The sequence below is a fragment of the Watersipora subatra genome, chromosome 9 (genome assembly GCF_963576615.1).
Source record: "Watersipora subatra chromosome 9, tzWatSuba1.1, whole genome shotgun sequence".
Taxonomy (NCBI): domain Eukaryota; kingdom Metazoa; phylum Bryozoa; class Gymnolaemata; order Cheilostomatida; family Watersiporidae; genus Watersipora; species Watersipora subatra.
The window spans coordinates 46,473,920-46,500,373 of NC_088716.1; the positions used below are offsets into that span (position 1 = coordinate 46,473,920).

General features: G+C 37.6%; 2 protein-coding genes across 4 annotated transcripts in view; one reads left to right on the forward strand and one right to left on the reverse strand.

The window, feature by feature from the left end:
• Positions 1-1,308: 1,308 nt before the first annotated feature.
• On the reverse strand, positions 1,309-23,578 carry LOC137404390 (tRNA methyltransferase 10 homolog A-like). 2 transcript variants are annotated; one of them, XM_068090588.1, is made up of 8 exons: positions 23,358-23,578; positions 16,091-16,381; positions 14,644-14,788; positions 8,631-8,829; positions 5,973-6,131; positions 3,624-3,720; positions 2,138-2,347; positions 1,309-1,532 (listed from the first exon to the last, which is right to left on the reverse strand). In XM_068090588.1, exons 2-7 carry the CDS (start codon positions 16,366-16,368, stop codon positions 2,140-2,142), a joined length of 1,086 nt encoding a protein of 361 aa, XP_067946689.1. In that variant the 5' UTR covers positions 16,369-16,381; positions 23,358-23,578; the 3' UTR covers positions 1,309-1,532; positions 2,138-2,139. The 2 variants fall into 2 exon arrangements, with proteins under 2 accessions (XP_067946689.1, XP_067946688.1); XM_068090587.1 differs by having other exon boundaries at positions 5,973-6,170.
• A 1,992-nt stretch (positions 23,579-25,570) lies between these two features.
• The window catches only part of LOC137404088 (uncharacterized), a 35,932-nt gene continuing 35,048 nt past the window's right edge, over positions 25,571-26,454 (forward strand). For both annotated transcript variants that reach the window (XM_068090243.1, XM_068090244.1), the window contains exon 1: positions 25,571-25,694. In XM_068090243.1, coding sequence (XP_067946344.1) covers positions 25,591-25,694 — 104 coding nt within the window. In that variant the 5' untranslated portion in view covers positions 25,571-25,590. The remainder of the gene's footprint in view (positions 25,695-26,454) is intronic.

Below are 26,454 nucleotides of genomic sequence, written 5' to 3' on the forward strand. Positions count from 1 at the left end.
TCAACTGCTCATGTTTACAATGCTATGACTCATCAAAGGACAATACAGTGCACCCTCAGGATACGATTTTGATCCGTTCCAGGGTTGACATCATATGGTGAGAAGATCGTATGTAGGGATATAGAAACCATAGTAATTATATAATGCAAACGTCTCCTGGTAAAATTGTCAACATTTTATATATAAGTGCTGTACATATTAAAACTAGTAACAAAGTATATTAGTAGTATAGCATAACCTTAGTAACTATAGTTACCTAGAGTAACTTTATTGTATTTAGTGTATTTAATGGTTATGATCTGTATTAAAATGTAACAATAGAATGTACCGTAGGGAGTTCTTGCCTTCAAGACAGAAATACGTAAAACATAAACTTTGAATTCACCTCAAATAGTTTTAGCTTACTAACCACAGACCCTTAAAGCTAAGTTTTAGAATGTATTTTCAACTATTTTACTGAATTTCAACTTTTTATCACTAAAATTTTCTCACTAATCAGTTTCGATCTTCGCATTCACTATAACTTTTAGCTGACATGTTTAAAGCTTTTTTCAACCTTTTCAGCTTTTTCCGACAAGAAAGCGTGAATGATGCTTTTTTGTAATGAAGTTTGTTAGTTAATAAAGTTATTGTTAGTTAATAAAGAAATTGTTAGCAAGCTAAGAGAGGTTGTCTGACCTTCTGTTTGAAGAGATCACAACTCTAACTTTAACGCTACTGGTTTTTAAGGGAGAGTATTACCGTTTTACACATGAGAATTGCTGAACTGAGAAAAATTGGTCATCATGTCTCTTTCAGGTGTAGAAAAAGTATTTTCGGCGAACAGCATTTTGACGTCTTTGTTATTTTGACGTACGTAATAAGCACATCAACTACCAAATTTAAACTCTGCCGAAAATTTTGTTGAATTCGTATGGCGAAAAAAGATTCATATGGTGAGGTGAAAAGATCATCATGGTCCACTTCGTAAGGTGAAAAAATCAAATACCAGGGTAATCGTATCCTGAGGGTGCACTGTACTTATGTTTACGATTCCAAACATGTTCCTTTTTAAACAATTCCATCCAAAATTGTCTTATTGATTCTATCATTCATATTGTCGGTAATAAAATACTTCATTTGAAATTATTACATGCATGCGCTAAAACTACCCGCCTTGAAAAAAATGCTGGCGCCTCAAAACTTAAGCCTTTAGCACGCTAATGTAAACGTACCTTTAGAGATTAAGGAACACTTTTAGCTTTCCTTGAAGAAAGTAACAAGCTATTGCTGCATTAAAATGCTGCCAATGCATATTGCCTGTTTAAACTTTGTGAACATGTATTTCGTCAATCTTTACTACAAGAATTAAAATAATATACAGATTCAGAGTGCAACATATCACCCATAACTCATTCTCCTAAATACTTGTTCACTACCCAATTGCAATTTCCAGCAAAACATGCTACAATTATGCATGACAGTTCTCAGTACCAACTTGTGATCTCACGACGCGACTTCAACCAGATCAATCCATCGTCTCTCCAGCGTGTCTAAAACCGATATACAGTAGTTAAAAGTGAATACAATTCTGAAATAAGATCTAAAACATAACTATTTGTTTCTATTTGGTTTAAACTGTGTCTACCTCGTCGTTTTCGTTTCTCTTTTCAATAGTAAATACAGCGAAACATTTTGATATAAAGTATTTACATTCTAACATAGCCAATGTAATTTACAAGACACAACCACAATAAATAGACTCATACATGATTTAACATAATTCAAAGTAGTTTAAATATTTCATCCATCCTGTTTATACAGAAATATGTTTACGTCATTCTCTACAGACGCAGTTGTAAAATAAAAAATTATTATAAAAAGTTTTATAATAAAATACATGTAGATTTTAAATTATATGTGTTCGGCATATCAAACAAAATTTATTATTGTTTGATATGCCGAGCATTTACTGCCAATTGCTGTCTTGTATTGAACTCAATTGACCAATGCTGCCATAAATCACATCTTAAGTAAGTGTGACCCTGTCTTAAACCTGTACACCCAGCAGTGACATCAATACATGGAGTCGTAAACTGCTACCATAACTGGCATAGAAGTAATGGTGGATGTCTGCCATAGTAACTAATTCAACTACCTTCAACCAACATCTTTCCTCGCGAGGGCTGCCAGACGACGTGCTTTTTCAATCTCCACCTGAACCGAGATAGATTTCGCCTGCAGCAACATTCGTCTGTCTTTTTGAGGTATGATCTCTTGGATAGCCGTCTCAATGTTCGTGGAATGAGCAATGTTCAGCAAAGGTATCATACGATGAAATGGTATGACAAGGTTTTTGGCGAAGCTTCTACAAATGACCAGATGTATTCTATTAAGTTGGGAGTTAATTAAGTGCATAAGAGATAAGAAAAACTGACTTAACCTGGTTCAGCTTGGCAATTCTATCGAAAATTTCTTGCAAAAATATTTTCGAATAAAAAGCTATAGAGCTGTCCAGTCCCCTAAACAGACAATTTTCACACTTGATTGTTTAACTAGAGGACATATACTATTCTAAATTAATTTAGGATGAAAACAACGTTCAAATTTTTACTTATAATAAGAAGTAGATAGCATCAAACTATGATATACAGTAGATGTTCCTGTACTGTAAACCTTCTATAACCTTCTTCTACTTAATGTAAAGAATTTATGTAAAGTTTTTGTTTCATATCACGTAAGAAATTCTATATAACATAAAGCATCAAGTCTGTACAAGTTCTCAAATAGCTTTAAATAATGATTTTTTTAGAAAATTATATCTTTAAGGCTAACTATGAAAAAAGAAAAATGACTTTCTTGAAAAGAGAGAAAATGACAAATAAGGGCAAGTCTATTATATATACAAGTACAATGTACCCTAGTAGTCTAGCGTGCTGTGAGAGATCATCAGATATGCTGATAAAGCACAAAGAATAAGTAGCTGCACAATTACTTAAAGGTGGTCGATTGATGCTGGTGTTAGAGTGTCATTCTACTGATCTGAATGTCACGTGTTGGAGTCTCATTGAAATCAATCTTTCATTCTAACCTCTAACCGTGACTCTGGGAAAACTGATGGACCAATAGACACCGCTCATCTGATAGTGAATACGTATTTTTGTTTTAGTATATTATTTTCGAAATATACAATTTTTTTCTTTCTGCCAAAGACCTTGCTGTCTAGAAAAAATGTAAACAAATCGATGTAAATTGACATCGAAGGTGTGCATGGTAAATATCTAATCTTAGGTAGTGCAGACAACTCCGTTTTCATACAGCTTCAGATATTATAATTCACATAGAAATGCAAGCCTATATCGAACATTGAAAACTCTGGTAAGAATATCTAAAGATCATCGTCTCAAATAAATAGGTCAGCATATTCACAAAGGAAATTGGACGAGACAAGGACATTGAGACGAAGGTGTGACGGGCATGTGACAACAGCATTAACCTTTTTAATAATCAAAATATGTTTTAGAGGTTGAAGAATTTATGATATGGTATTATAGACTGTAAACAAGTTGGCTGCCGATGACAACTAGACCTAAAACAGCGGTACGATCTCACCTGCTAGACCTAAAACAGCGGTATGATCTCACCTGCTTGATCGTATAGGAAGACGTTGAGACTTTACTCCATCTTGTCTTGCTTTTGCTATAGAAGCCCTTTGAAATGTTCCACCAGTGTCAGCGAGCCCTGGAAGTTAATAACAAAACCATGACTTCTTACCTAAAATTGCTGCCATAGCTAATAGTGAATGATGATAAACCTTAGAATTATGAAGGCAAAGGTCTGCTTCAAGGACAGCGTAAAACATCATAAAACCTTTTGATGTAAACAATATTGACAAAACATAATATTAGAGTAAAGAAAAAGCTGCTGGTTCAGGTATATACATGTACTAAATCATTGCTTCTGTCCTATACTGTTACCTATCGATGCCTATCTCTCCCTGTCATAGACCTGTAAAGCACGAAACATCTGAGAATATTATAACATATTTAATAGCTACTAGTACCCTGGTAGTCTAGTTTGCCGTGAGAGATTGTCAGGTGTGTAAATAAAGCACAGAGAATAAGTATGTACACAATAATTCTAAATCATGGCAGGTGAATGATTGGCACAGTAATTAGCGTGTTATCTACATGGCCGATGGTTGCGAGTTCGAATCCCTCACGATGCGATCTTTTTTCTCCAACATTCAACTGTGGGTTAAAGAGAGAGATTGAAGCACCCGCCGTTTACTTCATAAACGCTAACCAGAAGAGGAGAAGCGGATGCTGTGTTTACGCGCCCATAATAATGTCGGCCCACGACTTCCCCAAACGCAATGATCAACTGGGGTAGCCGCCCAGCGCCCTACCAATGGCTTGCCACTCCACCGGATTTCAATGACTCACTGTGACACAATACAGGGAGCTGCCATACCCCCTCCCACAAGTGTGGGCTGGACAGCTCAACAAAGGGTGAACGGGCACCAGCGCGCTAGACATCCTCACTACTGTTTGCAGTTTACCACCCACTTGCTAAAGGCAGGAGAGGAAGGTCCAGAGGGATACAGCCGAAGGGCCCTCTCTTCCTAATTCTCCCGGGGTATAATGCCGCTAGTGGCGCCAGAACCCTTGTTAGCACAGGATGGGATTAGCTGGCACAGCTAAACCCTATTCTGCACCCAGTTTCATTAACGCCAGACTTCTGCCCTCTGGACATCCCTCTGGCGCTCCCGTCATCCCCTACCATACAAAGGGTAAAGATCCCTTCATTGGTTTGGGTTAGTAAGGCAGGTCCCCCAGGGAGCCATGCCCGGGATCAGCCCCATTGCTTTAGCAGATGTCACAAGGAGTAACAAGAGAGTGATAGTGACTCCCGCCGTTTACCTGTGCTTGGTTGAATTTCTTCACTTTGACATTCAAAGCACTGGGCAGAAATCACATTGCGTCAACACCGCCCGGCGGCCATCGCGATGCTTTGTTTTAATTAGACAGTCGTGTTCCCAGAGTCCGCGCCAGTTTTGTGCGTTTAGGCCAAAGGAAGCCGACGGGCACGCGAATGCCCGCCGGCGAAAGCCACAGCCTTCCACGGAAGCGCGCTGGCGGAGGTCCGAACACGCCGAAACGCGGCCAGTCCAACCGACGCGCGGTCCGCTTCTTACCGCAACCTGAAGCAGCCCGCACATCCGAGCTAATCCTTATTTCGAAGTTACGGATCGGATTTGCCGACTTCCCTTATCTACATTGTTCTATCGACCAGAGGCTGTTCTCCTTGGAGACCTGCTACGGATTCGGGTACGGCCTGGAGTGAAAATTACACTGCCTCCCTCGGATTTTCAAGGGCCAATGCACCGGACGCTGCGTGAGGCGCGACGCTTTACGGATGCAACACTCAACAGTGGATTCAGACAGACGAACACGGCTCTTATTATGATAAAGATTTTATGTACCAAAACATTTATTCCATTTTAATACTATCAGCCACAAACCTGCTTCACGAGATTAAGCTATGAATAATATCATAATAAGATATTAATACAATAATAACATTATAGCCATAACTGATGCAAGGTAAGGAACAAATAACTATGGATACACATCTACCCTACATAAACACTAGTGAAAAGGTATGTGATATTTTACATAAAAATATGCAGTCAATAATCACAGTGAAAGACTTTCAGGCAAAACCTAGAAGAGTTTATCAATAAATACAGGAATATGTAGAATAATAATGCAGGTACATGTTTGCACATTATTATAAATCTTAGGAGTTGAAGAAATGACAAAAACTAAGTAAACCCTAAACATAGCATATCATAGGAATGTGAAAACTTTGGGTGTCCAGTGTAGAAGCTATGACACCAAAACAACCACCTCCAACTATGGCATATATACATATATAGCATGCTTGTCGAACTATTCCGGGCTCACTGTAGCTATGATGCACATACCCACCTCCAACTATGTATGTAGTGTGTTTGTCATATTCATTCATGACGTATGGCGAGTCGCTGGTCAAGTAGACCAGCTGACTCCTAGGGTAGAGGTCCAGATAAGACTCGGTGTGCATCGAAAGGAAGTGAGAGTTAGATGGTTGGAAAGCAGGATCCCTCGCTATAAAAGCTCTGAGCTCAGAGTTCATGGCTAAATTACCTGAAGAGGGATATATGTCCAGGTAACCTTGAGTATGACAGACAATGAGGTACAGAAGTTAGCCATCCTACCAACCTTTTAAACTGAAGAGTTCAAGTACAGATTTTTACGTCGCAATTAACTTACACAAAATTTTAGTAGGTTTTATCAGAAAGTTTTGGTGTTTTCTATCATTTACGATTGTTTTTGATGTTTAAGTTGATCTGACTGCGAGGATGTTTTAAAATTAAAATCGACAAAACTTGATAATGATTAAAACACTTGAAAGAAAAAATAAGCTGTAAGATAATAACAAATGAAAACAAAATAAGAGTTAAGTTTAGTAGATTAAAACTTAGCTTTAGGTGCGTGTTCTGTGGCACTGTGTTAGTACTAATCAAGGACACTTTAACTCAACATAGTTAAGTCACTATGCCCTTCAATCTAACTAACACTGACCTGTACCGTATTGGTACACAGTGCCACAAAAGTGTCCTTACATATACGCATCCAAGAATTTCTTTGCCTTAACTGCAATGTTGTGAGATCTTGATATTTCAAGGAAACACAACTCCTCATAGAAACAATGATGTACATTTCATCACAAATCTACTATATAAACGGCAATCGTTATCTGTCTATCTATCTGTCTGTCCGCTTTATAGAGTACCGTACTTTTCCTACTATTAGCCGCTACTTTTATATAAGGGCGTGTCTATTCTGTGGTTTTTTCACCGCTAGGGCGCATTAACGGGAATCTCCGGTTAGTACACGCCTCTATTATAATACGTAACCTGCTATTCATCGTAGGGATGGACGATAAATACTGATATGCTAATAGTATGAGTTGTCTTCTCGATATATTGAGTCACCGATAACTCCCAAACATGAGCAGTATAAATAAATTATATGGCCGTCTTTTTTTTCGATTCGATCGTACGAAGCAAACTTAATTCATGTTTAGTAATGGTAAATAAATTATAGAACGGTCTTTCTTTTTCCATTCGGTCGAACGAAGCTAACCGAACTAATATGAATACTAAATATCGTAATTTCGTAATACCGTAATTTCGTAATATGGACTATTAGCCGCTACTTTTCTCTGACGATTTGAGCCAAGCGGCTTATATAAAGGTGTGGCGATTCTGTTGTTTTTCTTTCACCGCTCAAGCGCATTAACCGAAATCCCCGGTTAGCATGCTTTTTAAACGGCAAATCTTCTGCCGTATTAAAAAGCACTTTTCCTGAGTTCTGCGGCCTATACAAAGGTGTCTATACAGCTATACAAATGTACTATTCATTAAATAAATTAAATTAACAAGTAGTTATTTACATGCAATTAATATTTACTGCCAACGTGTACCGAGAAGGTCACGTAAACGTTTGTTTCTTGGAGCCACTGGAAAAACGCATTTCTCACCTACTAAATTTCCACATCAAAAAGGTAAGTGTTTCTTATACGATGTTGTATTGTCTATGAATTGCCACATCTCCACTACTTAATAACGTTGGATTTGCCGCTATTCGTGATAGTGGGTCATGTTCATTTCCTTCAGCAGCCGAGTTACTAATTGTTTTTGCAGCTACGAGTAGGCCTACTGTAACTTACTATTACAGAACTTTCACGAGTACTCCGCGGGTTGCGATACGCTATTGTGAAAAGAAAGAGAGCAGCTGCTATCGACTTACTGTCACCCTGCATCAGCCATGACCAGCTATACGTCGCCTGCTCAAAAGTAGGCACACGCCGAAAACTGTTTCTTCATACGCCCGACAGAAAAACCAAAAATGTTGTCTATCCGCATGTGTTGCGTTGAACTAAGGGAGAGAGAGAGAGGGAGAGAAAGAGAGGGGGGGGGGAGAGAGAGGGAGAGAAGGGGAGAGAGAGGGAGAGCGAGGAGGAGAGGGGGGAGAGAGAGAGGGAGAGAAAGAGGGCGAGAAAGAGGGGGGGGAGAGGGGGAAGAGGGAGGGGAGAGACCGAGAGAGGGGGAGAGGGGAAAGAGGGAGAGAAGGAAAGAGAGGGAGAGCGAGGAGGAGAGAGAGAGAAAGAGGGAGAAGAGGGAGGGAGAGAGGAGAGAGAGAGGGGAAAGAGGGAGAGAGGGGAAAGAGGGAGAGAAGGAGAGAGAGAGACGGAGAGAGGGGAAAGAGGGAGCGAAGGAGAGAGAGAGAGGAGGAGAGGGGGGGAGAGAGAAAGAGGGAGGGGAGAGACGGAGAGGGGAAAGAGGGAGAGCGAGGAGGAGAGGGGGGAGAGAGAGGGAGAGAAAGAGGGAGGGAGAGAGAGGGGAGAGACGGAGAGAGGGAGAAAGGGGAAAGAGGGAGATGTGACTGCATATTTGGAGTTGTTTTACCGTATGAAAGACAACTCTCAATAAACCTTATGCTGCCCGTGAATCTGCTCCTGTAGACGGGTAATGCAGCTAGTAAGCTTATAAAAACTTGATGTTCAAATAAAAAACAGTGATGGTCACAGTTAACACTTACACAGTACTATATTGGCTGGGTATGGAAACCGTTTGTTGGCTTGGAAGATCTTACAAAGGCTTAGAAAATATTCTCGCAGGTGTCGTTTATTTGAGAGCAAAGCTTTCTCAAATCCGCAGTCAATAACTATGTCCTTGCCATACATGTGCGCGTGACATAACTTGTGGGACTGCCATCTGTTGATGGTAGTTGAACGGGTCTGCAAAGAAGAATTTCAAAAGCAATTTCAAAGCTTGACCTTTTATGTGATCAGCAAAGTGGAGAATGCAGATAGAAACGATCAGTTACTGTGGAGCCTCAAAATTTGAACATTTTGTTGATGTTTGACGACCAAATTACTAATCAAATCAGTTAGTTTTTTTTACTGAGAATTCACAGTATAATATCATATTTTCTAAACATTGTATTTTCGGTTAAGGATGGATGAAAAGAAAAATTGTAAACAAATTTCCGCTAGTGAAATTATTCAAAACTGGGTACAAATACATGTATTTCTAACAAATATAGTTTTTATATTTGAGAATGGGGGTCCGCGTTTTGGTCAAACTATGAAAAAAATGGCGTTTTTCTTAATGTCACCAGACTAAAAATGTTAAACATGCCTTTTGCTTGTCAAATGCATTTATTTTTGTGCAGAATTTTTTTGCTGATTGAAAAAAACTTTCAATTAAGGCTCTATGACAGTAACTCTAGTTTTTACAGAAAAAAAAATGTGTCAAAAACCTTTTGGCATGAATTAATTGTGTTAGAACAGGGGTTCCCAAGATTTTTCATTCAGTTCCCCTCTTATGCCTTTTCATAAATTTGATTCCCCCACACTTATAACTCACATGACTAAAAACAACAGCTACAAATTATAATTCCATTTTATTGTACATATCTAAACATATAACATACTATAAATTTTTATACAGCACGCATACAACATACAACAATACATGACCTTCGGCACGACGGTGAATTGGTTTATGACTAGCTCAACTTATTATTCAATCAGAATCTGGAAGGATGTGTTCATATATATCTGGGTTCTGACTAGTAGCTCTTTATTAGCAACTAGTGTTATAGATAAAACCAAAATGTTAAATGATGAAACCCAAACTCACACGGCACTGCAAGACATAAATTGAAAATTTATCAAATCAGATACCTCTCTGTTCCCCTCTTGTATATTCAAAATTCTCCCTAGGAAGGAATTCCTCCCTGGGTGGGAACCCCTGTGTTAGAATTAGTAAAAAATTCCTTAGCGAAAGAGTTAAAAATGAAGTATAAACAATACAGAACTTAAGTTTATATTTTTCACATTTTTCATTATTTGTTACATAATCAGTGAATTTTTATCTACTGAACATAAGATAAACCCTGCAGTTACACTCTCAGTCCATATGATTTAAATTCTCAATTTTCATTCTACGCTTCCAATTGCCAGCTACAAGGATACAAGATCATACCATGCTGTATACATCATTAAAAGTCTCAGACTGTAGGTTTTCGGACACAACATGCCCAGCTTGTTTTAGCAGCAGTAAGGAGAAATCAAAATAGACGTGGTGACTGCTTATATACACATCATTGGTAATGAAAAATTGTAAAACAATAAAATACACATTAAAGGTATAAACACAATGTATTGTTACGCCAGCAACGCAAATAGAGCAAAATGTTTAATTAAAACTTCTATTCAAAAGAAAGAGGTGCAATATCTTGCAATTGATTGAGCAATTTTAATTCTGTGCACTAATATAGCATTCGAAACAAACCAAGGTCAATAGTGGACACGAACAATGACCCGCTCCAAACTTGATCGATGATCCACTGGTTTAATGATGTTTAGACTTTTATTAGATGCCAACATGTTTCTAGAAAGTTCAAAGTGTAGTATAGCGAGGAGTTGAGTGAAAGCTGACATGTTGATGACCATCGGAGATTTCTCTCAATGTCACCAAGTGCAAAGTGCTCAAATACACTAGACGCGCCTATAACTTAAACATCCTTGAACTTAAAGTCCAGATAACGTAAATAATTTATGTAAAGTATTTGCTTCGTAGTACGTAAGAAATTTCATGTAACGTAAAGTGCCAAGTCGGTGTAAGTTCTTAATTTTGATTTGAATAACGATAATCTCATTGGTAACCTTAAAAATATCGCCTCTCTTGTTGCATTTAGAAAAGAAAACGATAGGTAAGGTTATCCCTATCAGGGCCGTATCTACCTGTTTGAAAATGGTACTGTGGGAATAGTCCGAAAGGGGTGCCGAGTGCCCTCTCGGTGGGAGGGGGTCCGGGGTTCTCCCCCGGGAAATTTTTTACTATAACTAGTCAAAATGGTGCAAATCTAGCACACTTGGCTCCTGATGGGGCACATGTTCTAACAGAAAATTTGATATTATAATCCAGCTTTTTAAATATAAAACTGTTTATTGAGATTGTCTTTAATAATACTTATTAAAAATATAATGTGAATGAGAGCTGCTAAAGGGGTTGGCCACAGCTAGCATGAGATAGAATTATCACTGGGTGCAATGCTGAATGGTGTATGAGACAGTAGTCTCCTGTGAAATAATTTAATTTAATAATATTGTAGAGGTAAAAGGTAAAATTAATAGAGCACCATGTTAAAAATAATGTACTTATACTATAGTCTATAATACTGAGCAAGTAGTAGATTTAAGTTTGAGCTATGCATAAATTTATTTCTATGAACAAAATCTTTTGTACATAAGCATTCATTTACATATCTACTGCCACAAAAGATACAACCATGTACAATTGTCTCTGTATGAAATGCTTGGAAACATTCCTTTCGGTAGAGTCCAACGCTATAACGTTGCCATGCGAGCTACAATAACGATCATTTTTCTCTGTATATTCCACGTATAATAAAAGTCCAAAAAGTTTACATCACTTCTATCATTTGAATTATTTTTATTCTGATCAGACAAAAAATCACGAACGATCGCAGGATCGAATAATTTTTCCAACATTAATTCTTTTCCAAGGGGGCGTGATTTCTTTAACTTTTAGCACAAAGCAACGCCTTTCAGATAATCGTTTTATATTGTAATTGATCGACTAATATCTTGTTGATGATATTTAAAACTTACTAGCATTCATATCCTTTGTTTAACGTTACTAGACGACAGCTTTATAAACGTCTACCGAAAGCGACATGAATTTCGTTTCCCCACGCAACCGATAAACGACATTTTGGTTGTTTCCCCAGCCAAAGGGTTAAAATCAAGCAAAAATGACGTGAATTCCGGGATTTTTGGCCTCAAAAACTGGTACTGCCATGGCAGTAGCTGCAGTATAGGAGGATACGGCCATGATCTCTATAATATATACGAGTACTCTGGCAGTCTAGTTCACCGTGAGAGATCGTCAGAAGTGATGATAAAGCACAGAAAATGGTAGCTGCGCAATTATTCAAAAATACTTAAAGGTTGACTTGCAACAAAATTCACATTACAGTTATTTGATATGAAAAGATTCACCATGTCTTACTCTGTTGTGTTGTAAGTGCAAAATATGTGGAAAGGTGATTACAAGCTCTTAAAAGCTCAAAAACGAACAGAAAATCGCAGCCACACGAGACCGCCGTAGTTTGGATTCTCTTTCCAAAACGGCTTAAATGTGATGTAGTTGTGAGAGATGGTTTCTGTTTACACTTTCATGCAACCTTAATCGTCGAAATATTTTTACAAGTATACTTCACGCATTCAATAAAACTATGTCTATTGTTCTTACGCGACTATTTTATCGTCATTGTAATGCTGTCACTTTTAGCAGCGATATCTTATAACTTACCGTAAAAATTCATTTAATTTTTTAGCCTTAGCTTGAAAGAGTACATATCATTGTCTGATAATCGTGACAAGCCTGTTGGTCACTTGTGATAATCGAAAAGTGCTGCAGAAATTATTTGCGAAGTATTGGGTCACATGATTAGATTACGACTTGCCGATTAGACCAAACCGAAACAAAACGGTTATGTAGTGAGCATCTATATTTGATATGGGGTCTTCGGTAAAACCCGAAGTGTTTGTCATAAACTAGTGCTACGATAAGTTTTATATTGAGATTTTTATTGGCCTTTCAATTCACGGGAGAACATCACGTGACAAGACATTAACCAAATTTCATGGCTACGTCATCAAAATAAAGAGATTCCCATCTACGGCGGCTTTTCGTTTTTGAGCTTTTAAGAGCTTGTAATCACATTTCCACATATTTGGCACTTACAACACAATAGAGTAAGACATGGTGAATCTTTTAATACCAAATAACTATAATGTGAACTTTATTGCAAGTCAACCTTTAAAGACAACCAATTGATGCAAGTGTGAGCATGTCAGTCTACCAATCTGAATGTCACGAGTTGGTGTCTCATCAATAGCTATTTTTTGACATTAATGGTCCATGATTACAGTAATTTTATTATAAGTTAACTTATACTAAAATTACTGTAATCATGGACCATAAACTAAGTAAACGTGATCAGGAAAAGGAAAGAAGTTGTCGATATAAACCAATAATACTACAGTTACGAAACAGCCAATAAATTAAAGAGTTGAGTCAAGTTCTTTCCTTTCTGAAGGGCCAAAGGGATGAGTTCGAAATGATCCTAAAACGGTTTAGCCAATTTCCATGTATTTTACTGTTCGTGTAACGTAAAATCCCTATAACGTACACATTCCCGGAATGAATTATTTACGTTGTAGGGGCGTCTACTGTATTTGCAATTCCTCAAACAGCTTTAAGCTGTGGTTCCCTGGCCCACCTCGACTTGCTTTCCCTTTTCAGCATTTTTAATTAATAATATGATTACTATAATGATTGCCAGTCATATGTATTAAATATTACAACTATTAACAACTCAGACAGACTAAAATATATTTTTACCAATGTGTAAGTAAATCTCACTCTATTAACCAGAGTTGATAGGCTAGACATATAATTCAATAGTGTGTGTACGCAAGTGTACACTTCGCTACATGTACACAAGTATACAGTTTGCCACATGTACACAAGTATAAAGTTAGCTACATGTACACAAGTATACAGTTTGCCACATGTACACAAGTATAAAGTTAGCTACATGTACACAAGTATACACTTTGCTAAATGTACACAAGTATATAATATGCTATACAATCATGTAGTTTGCATCAATGGACATGATAGCAAAGTTTACGTGAGGCATAAGCAACTGAATGATCAACTTGCACTTATTTTATACATAAAACCAGTGAGTTAAAACATAACTGCCATGAACAGCTTTCATTGTTTGTTCAAAAGTAATCAGACACGCCGATTTCGATTTTGTACTCAAAATAAAAATTGGTCCACTCAATTTTTGTTTTTAAAGGCTTTTGTACAGCGATTCAATATTGGTGTCGCAAACGACACAATCGACACAACAAGTCCCGCCCATAAATATGTGACGTAGCCTAGCTTGTTAGGGATAGAAAGTGGGAATGTATAGTCCAATCTAGAATTACAGGATGTTTAATAGGCTGAACGGTGAGAAAAATGAGCTCAAAAAAGTGCGATTTCACTACAAGCCAGCGTTGTTATCGCACTTTGTTGAGCTCATTTTTCTTGGCATTCAGCCTAGTAAACATCCTGTAACAAGCTACGAGCGATGTTAAATAGCTTATCTGCCTTTAAAAAAAGACAGATTATTTTGAAGGCCGAATTTAGAAAATAATGGGTTTTAAGACACCCGTCTCTATAATTCTAGATGAGACTAAACATCCCCAACTTCCATCCCTAAGAAGCTAGGCTACGTCACATATTTATGGGCGGTGCTTGTTGTGTCGATTGTGACACCGATATTGAATCGCGGCAAAAAAGCCTTCAAAAACAAAAATGACTTTGAAAGTTAGTGGACCAATCTTTATTTTGAGTACAAAATCGGAATCGGCGTGTCTGATTTACCTATGACAAACCAATGAAAGCTGTTCGAGGCAGTTGGTCTTTAAAAGGCAGTAACAATCGGTAAGAATACAAACCCAAAGCAAGGAACAGAGGGACTTTGTCTCAGAATCTTCAGCAGCGTTTGAAAGAGCTTCTCGTTCCGCCTTCTCATCAAATTTTTTGGACAAGAGCTTCATGGTCTGATTCTCCTCCAAGCTGAGCTTACGCATGTAGTCAAGCCTAAAGCATATCACAAAGAGTCCCCCTTGATAGCCAACTAATGTGGCCACACACCAGGTTGTAGCATATTACTCATATTCAAAGTTTCAAGTCACAAATTTTACATGTTGAAAATCATTTTCAGCAGAAATTTCATTACAAGTGGTAGGAAAATCGGAGAAAATTCGTATTACTAGTTAACTAGTAATACGAATGACAACTTCTGGTAGAAAATAATGTATTTTTATTCATGCAAGATTCGTGTCTGGCAAAAGAAAAAAAGACAAACTGTTAGAACATTTAATTTTCACTCTTTTAATCCAATTGAGTTTGAAATAAAATTTCAATGCTCACATCTACAGCAACAGGTAAAAAGTTCTTTCAACTGCTTGATTAGTGTCAATAAATTATTAGAACTCAAGTGTATAAATGTATAAACTGAACAAGATGGCACTGATAGGCTTCCAATCTATCAGTCCATCTTGTACATTTAGACCCGTTTCCTTTTTATATAGAAGTTAATGACTTCTTCTTTTTGAAGTTTAGACTTTTTTCTTGGAGCACTTCGCCAATATCTTCTGCAAACTTTTGTATAAATTTTAGTTTTTGCATTTATGACACCATTATGTAATATACCTTTCTTTTATTTATTTAGTTGCAGCAACAAATGTAAAAAAACTTTTGTATAAAATCATGATGACCTACCAATCAAAGTTTAGCACATATATATATAAACTAGTAAAAAAATGCCAGTGTATTCTGGTTTTTAATTTTATTGCTCACATATGTGAAAAGATTTAAATATCAAAAACTTTATGACCTTATCAAAATCTTATTGTTTCACAGATATAGGCTACTCTATGCATAACACACTTTAGTAGAACATTACGCGCTAATTTCTAAAAATATTTCTCATTTTCATAAATAACAGCAGTTCTTAGTTATTTATGTCAATGAAAAAGAACACAGAAACTAAAGCAGTTTTAAATTCACACATTTTTAAATGCGCAAAAATTCAAAGCCTAAAAAACCCTTAAAAACACATCTTAAAAATCAATCTTAAATTGCAAAAAAGGTTTTTGGTAGATAGTCGCTCCTTATAAATTGTATTTTTCAAACTTCACACTGTTGGGCATTTATGGATTTCATATACTGTAGTATAATGCATGATTTGATAATCAGGTTTTACTGAAGAGAATGGTTGGCTGACAAGCATTTGACAATGTAAAACTAAAACTGCATGAGCAGAAGAATAAGGGATGAAACAGACCATCTAGAAAGGAAAGAGGCATCATTCAGCAATAGTATCCAGGGATAAATAACCTGCTGGGCATTGAAGAATTATTAAACATATCAATGTGCTGGTCTTTCATTCTCCAACAGGTTTGATATGGATAAAAAGCCTTGAGGTCCTCATAAAAGTCTTTCGCGTCATCTCGCAGCTGAATACGGTTTTCCTCCTCACCAGAAGCCAAGTCTAAATTTTCATGGTGCACCTTCTTATGCGATACAAGCAATCTTTTCTGTACCGACCATGGTGATGGACCGGACTGACATAAGACATTACGACACAAAAGGGGCACAGTTCTATGTGCGAACATCAGGGGTCAGATCCTGTAAGTGAGAGGAACTTGAGATAAGATCAAATATTGCAGATCATGGTACGTTTAACTACTCAGATATATTGTATTTTGTATTAATTGTCTCAGACTCGTAATATGTAATTACTAAAGTAAACCAGCTTTGTATCACAAAATAAAGTCTTGGAACTATTAATACTCTAAAGAGTTAACAGATTTACATGACTGGCTATCCATGTAACCAAAACCGTCCTGGGATTTGCAAAAAGAAAATACTGCTTTCTTTTAATTAATATTGATATAGAGAGAGAGAACCAACTGGAACAATAATGAAGAGCTAAAGAGAACCACGAAGAGCTAAAGAAAACCACCATGTTTCTGAATGCAGTAAAAAAGAAGGCAAAAACTAATGGAATCTTGTGGCATAAAAAGTAGCAAAAATTTTTAATGTTCTTTATGCTGTGATGGAAGTCAATGAGACCTCAGTAAGAAATATTGTGTATACATCCGGCAAGTAAAGGTTTATCACTAAGTTGAGATTATCCTATAAACTTGTTTGTATTAATATTAGCGACAGTAGTGATTTTATGAATTATAGCGTTTCCATTTACATGTATGTGCAAAAAAGAGTTAGAAGGTACTTCCCAATGTTTGATTTTACTGGCATACAAAGTCCTAAAGAAATTACATTAATTTACATTAATTCTGTTGAGTGCAATTTATGTAAGATGTTTACGTCAAAGGGGTGTGTACTGTAATCATATGCTGTATATCCAAACAAGTTGATCTAGCTGTACTAATTTACAAAGATCATAATTACCCTAATTTATTAATTACTGATATTTTAAGAATTGGTGTGAATCTTAAAAAAAAACGAATAAGGCAGTCAGATAGATTATCCTTGCAAAAGTAAGAGTATAAACAGAAACATGAATGCTATTAATTTGGTTGGAAGCGATTCACTTAAGCATTTACAAATTCTTACACAGCAACCTACCATATTTTCAGTCTACTAAAGTCCACTAATTAACTAGCCAATGACTAGTTTATGCATCATCCGCTCAATGGCACATAAATTTGGTCTATGAGGACAACAAAAACATTTTTTTCTCTGCCAACAGAATAATTCGCCTCAACTAATAACCGCTGCCATGGCATACTGTACATATGAAAAGAGACCGAAAGATAGCCATATGGATTGTAATTACCATAGCCTAGTTAATTACGATCCAACAATTTATGGAACATAGAAAGGTCTAGATGGATTTAAAAAGTTGTAGTACAGGTAAATTTAAGTAGCTGGATTTAAAGCGAATAACAAAGCCTAAGAAAGAATTTTAAACTGTCTAGGTAGTGCTGCCATACTAGTTTAAAGCACCATAAAAATTGCTGAAGTTGTTACTCCATTAAAGCATTAATTACGCAGGTTTTTCTTCTAGTTAGCGCAGTTAATCAAGTATAAACTAGGTGGGAATTTAAAACATCACAAATTTTTTTCTTATAATATATGAGACCTCCACTGTGGCATTATGAATTCTAGTTTTGGTCACACAATGTTTCTGTTCATTGTGAACTCCATTGTCCTGCAAAGGTTTGGCATATAATGAAAAAGAGGAATTTGTGCAGAGCTAAGACACAAAAGCTGCATCCCACCATTGCTGGTAGCCTACAAGAACTGAAATCATCTTTACACTATGTTGCAAAACTGTTAGTGGTAACAGCACGATAAACAGCCATAAGTCGTGCTACCTGTTTTAATGCGGCTAAATCGCAGGTATATTGTAAGTATATATTAAGTACATGTATCTTGTATCAGCCCGACCATGCCGCGCACAACCGGAAGTAGCCTATGTCCTTGACCCGACAGCCTACTAACAAGTGGTATTGTAACATCCCCCTCGGACCCCCCACAGGTATATGAAGCTTAGTCAAACTATTATGCATACTACCAAATAAGCAATGACAAGCAAAATAAAACAAATGAGCGTTAACTACTAATATGTATATACCGAGTATTGTTATGTAAGTAGAGTATTGTTATGTAATCCACTGTTCAAGTGTCCAACTTATGATTGTCCGTGTATTGATATCCTGGCAGTCTACTCATAATTACTTAAGTGTCGTGGCATTCTGCTAACTCTTCCACTACGAGTCTTAGTTGGTACGTTGTTTGTTGAAGCTGACTGAGAAGGGTCCGGAGGCTCAGCAACAGATATCCCCACATCTGCTCTCTCACTCCTCACACAATTCTGACGATTAACAGGTATTTGAACTTGAGTCGGGGGTTCTGCAGCAGATAACTGATCATCCCTTTCACCCCCCACACAACTAGGGCCCTCTTTGGTGGCTGCAGGCCTCAAATAACGTCGATTTCGTCTTAGCATTTTGCCTCCAGTTTCGACTATGTATGAACGGTCAGAGCATATGCCTATCACTTTACCACCATTCCAGTTTCCCTTGGTATACCTTCTCAAATCTTGAACATATACTGGTTGTCCTACATGAAGGACAGGTAAGTCTTTGGCTCCCACATTATAGTTCTGCTGTGCTTTGAAATTACCCCACTTCTTTCTATCCACTACCTGTGTCCTACTTAGGATCTGGGGTATTAGAGACTGTATTGGTTGTGGAACCATGGCCCTAGTGCGCCTGCTGAACAATTTCTGTACTGGACTGCTCTCTGTAATGTACGAAGGAGTATTCCGCCACTCCAGTAGCGCTGCATATATGTTGTCAGCCTTGTCCAGCATGTTTTTCGCTATTTTAACAGCCGACTCTGCCTTCCCGTTAGACTGTGCATGATACGGTGAAGATATGGTGTGCTGAAACCCCCAGTCACGTGCAAATCTGGCAAACATATCTGACGTAAACTGTGGCCCACCATCAGAGTGTACTACCTCCGGTATACCATGTCTCGCGAACTGCTCTTTCATAACTGTTATCACAGCTCCTGCCTCAAGATTAGGTAATTTGTTTATCTCGAAGTAGTCTGAAAAATAGTCCACCATAATCACATAATTTTCCTGTTTTCTTGTTTGAAACAAATCCATACCCAGCTTAACCCAGGGCCTGTTGGGTTTCGAGTGAGACCTCAGTGATTCTTTTGCCTGACTCCCTCTGTTGTCCTGACAGCCCTGGCACTCTCCAATTGTCTGTTTTATATCTGCTGTGATGCCGGGCCAATAAACACTATCACTCGCTCGTCTCAGAGTTGCCTCAATACCCTGATGGCTGCTGTGAAGACTATTCAGCACCTCCTTTCTCATGTTTTTTGGCAAAATTATTCGCTCTGCCTTATACAAAATGCCATTAAAGCTAGCAATCTCATCTCTAAAATTCCAATAGCTCCTCACTTTCGCATCCACCTCATCCTTGTTGTCTGGCCATCCCTGCTTCACTACCTGGCCCAATATCACCAGCTCTGCATCTCCACTGGTTGCTTCTCTCACCCTCTCTAATTTCCTATCACCTACTTGTGAACACTGTTCTGGATTAACAGTTTCAATCTCTAATGCTCGAACTTCCCATTTTTTTAGCTGAAACACCTGTTCTTGTCCCATATCTACTAAACTGTCACCCTTTAAAGGTGCTCTGGAAAGCATATCTGCTATCACCTGCTTGAACCCTGGGCAATAGGTCACCTTGACATCATATCACTGCAACATCAATCTCATCCTCTGTAGTCTCTTAGGTGTCTGTAGCAATGACTTTCGCATTATGGACTCTAAAGGTTGGTGATCTGAGTTAACTGTCACATCTGGGTGGCCATAAATGTATTGGTCAAACCGATGGCAACCATAGACCATGGCTAAGCACTCTAATTCAAGGGGTGCGTAGTTCTTTTCACATTTGGTCAATGAGCGAGAAGCATAAGCAATGGGTTTTTCGTCCTGTAATAGTACTGCCCCAAGCCCAACAGTGCTGGCATCACACTGCAAAACAATAGGTTTGGTATGATCAAAATAACCAAGGGTTTCACCACTCAGCGCCAACTGTTTCACTTCTTGGAATGCTTTCTCCTGTCTTTGCTCCCACTTGAAGTCGGCCCCTTTGCCTAACAGTGCTCTCAGCGGCTCTGTAACCGTGGCTAGATTAGGCATAAACCTGCTAAGATAATTTGCAAAGCCTAAAAACCTCCGAAGCTCCTCTACTGTCTTTGGAGTTTACATATCAACTATATCCCTTTGTTTGTTGGGATCTGCTTTCACTCCGCTTTCACATAAGATATGTCCTATGTATGGTATTTCTCTCAATCTTAATCTCAGTTTCTCTTTATTCAGCTTTAGCCCTGTCTCACGGGCCCTCTGAAGTAAAGTTACAAAGGTTTTATCGTGATCTCTCATTGCCTCATCTATATTCTGTCCTCGGCCCACTATCAACACATCATCTGCCACAACTGCTAATCCCTCAATGCCTTCTAGCGCTACATTTAAACGTCTCTGAAACTCTTCTGGACTGCTACTCAAGCCAAAGGGCATTCTTTTCCATCGATATCTGCCTTTAGGTGTCCAAAACGTAGTAAGGAAACTACTCCTTTCACTCAGCTCAATCTGCAGGAAACCATCCTTAGCGTCCACCAACGAAAACACCTTGGCATTCTTCAAAGTTGGTAACACATCTTCCAAAGTTGGTAATGGGTAATGATTTCTTTGTATTGCCTTGTTGAGATCAGTTGGATCTAAACAAACTCGAATAGACCCTGACGGTTTCCTCATGGCCAGAAGGTTTGAAATCCACGGAGTGGGTTTGTCCACTTTAGCTATAATCTCCTGTTTTTCTAAAGCATCCAACTTTTTGGCTAGATCTGCCCTAAGCGCAAAAGGTATTCTTCTTGGCCTATTCTGAACAGATCTGACAGATTCATCAGCTTCAATATCGTACTCCCCTGCTAATTTACCCAGGCCGGTGAAAACATCTTTGTATTGTTCTAAAGCCCATGCTATAGTGTCCGATTCCTTTCCTTCTACCAAGTCAACACATTCATTCACTGTTAGCAACTGCAACAATAGGCATGAGTCCAAGGATAACAATGTAAGATTGTTGCAATCTATCACCTCAAACCTCAAAATCACTGGCTTTTCACTGTTCATAACAGTTAAAGCACATCTACCCAATGATAGTTCCACTGTGCCATTGTACATGCTAAGCTTCGTCGAACTCTTTTGCAATGGCGGTTTGCCTAACTGCTCATAGGCTTGAAAGCTCAAAATATTACATGTAGCTGCTGTGTCCAGCTGAGTCTTTAGCCATTTTGGAGCCCTAATTCTCTCAGCTTTGACTTGTAGGTTAGTTACCAGTTTACGGCCTTCGCGCTGAACCCTGATTAGCCATGCATCCTCTGACCCCGAAGACATGTCTCCTTCCTTCATCACCATGTTCACCTGATCTTCTCTTAGTTCATCGACTAGTTTCACGCTTGCTTCATTTTTCTTTTGACAGACTCTTGAGAAATGGTTCATTGTGCCACAAGCATTGCATGCTTTTCCAAATGCTGGACACTGCCGAGGAGGGTATGATGTGCCACAGTACTTGCAATTACCTCTCGCTTTTGGTTCCTTCTTTATGATTACTGTGCTATCAACCGGTCGCGATGGACGCTTATACACCGCATGTGCTTCCTCATTCAGCTTAAGGCCTGCCATTTCTTTTTGTGTATCCTCTACTGTTCTGCAGATCTTTATAGCCTTTTCCAGATCAAGGTCTTCTTTTTCAAAGAGCCTTTTTCTCGTCCCCTCATCCGATAAACCCAAAGTGAGCGCATGCAAGATCCAATCCTCGGCTGCTTCTTTAAAGTCACAATACTCTCTTGCTTGCTTACGTAATGCTGTCAAGAATTGATCAACAGTCTGCTCACCTTGCTTCATTGTCAGAAATTTGTGTCTCGCTGCAAACAAATTCACTCTAGGCTTGCAGTAATCATCAAATGCTTTAACAACTGTTGCATAATTTTTGCGCTCTTCATCTGTCAGACTGAAATTGTCGTATATGTCAATACCTCTTGGCCCCACTGTGCGCAAGAGTATAGCCAGCTTAATTTCATCTTTAGCTTTTGCCTTATCGTTAGCTGCTATAAACCAATCAAACTGTCTCTTGAATCTGGTCCACTGTGTCGCTAAAGTAGAAGCCTCAGTTGTTTCTGACAACGGTTCTGGAAGCAATGATTCCATAATAATGAGTACTATGAATCACCGTAAATAGATGAAAGCGAACAACCACTATACTAAATAACCTACACAAAAAAATTCAGGTCAAGGACTAAAAAACTATATATATATATATATATCTATCTATATAATCTTCTTAATTATAAGAATGATACATGCAGTAGATGCTGTTGCTTATAAAAACGACACAGTCTACTATTTGTGCCTCTAGTAATACTGTGAGCGTCTGCGTGGGTATATCTAATAAGCTAGTAGTGATGTAGTCAATCAATAGCAACAATAACGAGTGCACGAACGAATGCTATGGGATGTATGTCTTTATGTATATATATCACCATAATCACTCTTCTACCCCAAATAGCGCTACTGTAATTGTATGTTGTTATAGATCGTTGACTTCGTTATGCTCCTACGTAGGTTTGTTGACGAGATGATGAGTCGTGGTTGTCGAAGTAGCAGTAGATTAGTAGTCCATTAGCTCCTTCAGCTCGTTGAACCCGCACTATTATTTATCGTTATGTACTGTCTATTGGTCGTGAGTGTTAGCGAGACTGGTAATTATTGTTGCTCATCCCACTTCTGACACCATGTTTTAAATGCGGCTAAATCGCAGGTATATTGTAAGTATATATTAAGTACATGTATCTTGTATCAGCCCGACCATGCCGCGCACAACCGGAAGTAGCCTATGTCCTTGACCCGACAGCCTACTAACAAGTGGTATTGTAACACTACCAAATTGAAGTGAATTTACCTCTAGTATATGGAACTAAATAATGCATGAACTCGTTAAGATAAATCAAAAGCAATATGCATATTGAACAAAACCAAAAAAGATTTCCATACCCTTTGCTTGAAATGTCGTATTTCTAGCATCCAACACGTGTTTGAAAGAAAGGAAAGTGAATTTTGAGAGCTTTTTAGAGGTCATATATTTGGTCTAGATTCGCAGTAGTTGGAATGCCTTTCTACAAAACAATTAAATTGATAATTTAATGTTATAAGCAGATTGATTTCTAACATTATTTTAATAAACGATTGCTATAAAAACTTCATCAATAATTTGGTTTCATGGGGTTGTTTGATAGGGCAATGTTTTAGGATCGTCACGTTTTTTTATTGTTGTACATGCTGTTTAGTAAATTAGCTCGGTCAAAGTATTATTACAACTTATCATTTATATATGTACTGGCACATTCCTAAAATTTATACACATACTTTTATACGGAGTGGGTAACATACATGTATATGTAATTCGAATTCTGCTGATTTGCGGGTTAATGGTATGCTAGACGACTTCGACTAGTATTTGATAAAAAGAATTAACGGTGCCGCGAATTGCAATGCGCTATGAATTTTATAGTCTAAGATTCTGAACATGAAATTCGTATATGTACACATACTATTACTTTATCCATGCGGGCTTTCTAAAACCCAGTCTTTCATTGCGAATGATCTTTGCTACACCTGAAGATCTTGTGATGTAACTCGACAAAATTTAAAACATCGTTTCTGAACGCTCAACCAGGATAATCACGCCGCTACAGACAATAACACATGGGACTCCACACATTTCTTAAACACAGATCATGAGTTTAATTTTTCTTCTGAGCGCCAAGATCAGTCGGGGCAAAGATTCGTGTTGAAAAGGTGTTCTTCACTAGGTTAAAATTACGATTTCCAAATAAATCGACGAACAAAGTCTCAATGGTACTTTTCATAAACTTATCAAGTTTTCATTAGACATTTTGCTGTTTACTTTTATAACCATATGTTTATTGGATGTTGCCAAAATCATTGTATCATCTTTTCAGTAAGGATTGTTTATTGCTTCTGCATAAATGTCTTTATATATGTCTTTTTCATACGTTTTATGATTGAATGTTTGTTTGTATCAAGATACTTGTGATATATAACACTGGGATACTAGTTGAATTATATGCCTTAAGGTGCAGTAGGGAGTTGTGGCTGATTACATGAAATACATATAGAATGAGATATTCGAATAAATATTCGATAACTGGCATGATAGATCCATAATTCACGATATTGTTGTTTTGGTTTAATTTTGCAATTTCAAAACAGTAAAGTGTATGTTAGTTAGATTGTTAAGCACCACGTAATGTGTTAATGCTCGAATCCGCGGAAATAACATTGTTCAAATGCAACTTTCCGTTATCAGCATAGGTATATCTTGACTAGACAGAGCGCTTTTCGCTATGCCGAAGTACGAGATAATACATTTTGGTATTATTATTATCCCAAAGCATAATAAAGGGAAATATTTCATCTCATAGTTAGCAGCAAATATGTGTTCTCTAAATTTATATGGCTACCATTCTTGCAGCAATACACGCTTGTCTAACCCTAGGCTCTATAGTTACATTACATACTGCTAATAAAATAATGCATCTTCTCAGTTTTTGAACTTGCTTGCCCAAATTTCTGCTGCTACAGATTTAATGTAGTTATCCTAAGATTTCCTTATGAAGACTTCTGGAACAATAAAATATCTTAAGAGTTTCATCAGTGAGTGTTTGCTCGTGTAACTTTGCGTCGGGTTTCCTTTTGTATCAATCGCAAAGTTCCCATGAGGCAGGGGTGCAATGAAAATGTGTGGATTTGAGCAGGTACATCGTTTGATTTGCTCGATCGGAAGGACTAATGTGACATTGCACAGAAAATATTAAAACAATTAGTACCAATTGTCGTTTTGTCATTTTCTTTCTTTGTCTCATTTCTGTAGTTCCTAATGCTTTTGGTGATGCTACTAAAAATTTTGAAACTTGTGATTTTTAGCCATCACGAAAAACTATCATAGAAATTTATTGGCATATTTTAACTTGAAACTTTGTGCTATATAAGGACATAAAAATAACAATCTATATATACAGAAAATTTACGTATTACTTGCGTAGCGGTTGCTTTACGGTTCTCTATAGTGTTTTTACTAATCTCATTATGTCTGCCCTTCTGTGTATTTTATGGAGTAAATTTAATCGTGTTTTAGTGCCTTCATTGTTACCCCCATGCTTCGATTTTTTTTCTTTCATGACCCAATGTTTTAGAAATTTTCCGCATGGCTACTTATCCTAGTGCAGACTTAGATTGGGACCACTCTGCTGGGGAAAACCTGCTCGACGACTTTGAGGAAGATTTTAATTCTCTGCAATTTTATAACGGGTAAGTTCTTCTGATAGTTTGGCATGTCCATCACTTTGTTTTAGTGAACCGACTAAGTGCTGAAGTTGGATTATTGTGAGCAGATTTGGAGCCTTTTCAGTATGGCATCGCCATATGCAATTAGTGAACTTTTGGTCTTGATGAGTTTATATTAGTCATGGTTGCATCTGCGTGTTGTATGTATGTAAACTGTTTAATAGTCTGCCCATTATGGAAGCTTATCAATTAGCCAATTTTGCTCCAGGACCTGCCTCCTACTGCTGGTGTTATTCACTTGAATGAGAGAACATTTCTAATAGTTGAAGACCTCTATATTGTTGAAAAACTCAAATATATGTTTTTGTAGATTTTTTGTCTTACAGTTAGTACAAAGGATTTCAGGGCTTCTATATAACGGTAACTGCAAGAATAGAGAAATCAGAATGACACATTAGTCGATAGTTTTTATTATTACACAAACCAAGCCTCTGAATAAAGGGCATTTTTTAGCCAAATTATGGGAGAGTAATAACCAGATTATGTGAATTAGGGGGGATAGGGGTCCACATTAGCAATTAGTTACTTTATATAACACTGAATCACCTTTTGATGCATAAATTCCCTTGTGGTCACACTATTAATGAGCCTTTATTAGGTGGGTGCTCTTTCAAAAATTTTGATTTTTAAAATTATTCCATAGGAAAGCTGTGATGTAGGCGTTTTCACTATTTGTTTTCAACTTGAAGCAATACTCTTTCAAAGGAAATTTTTAGTTCAAATG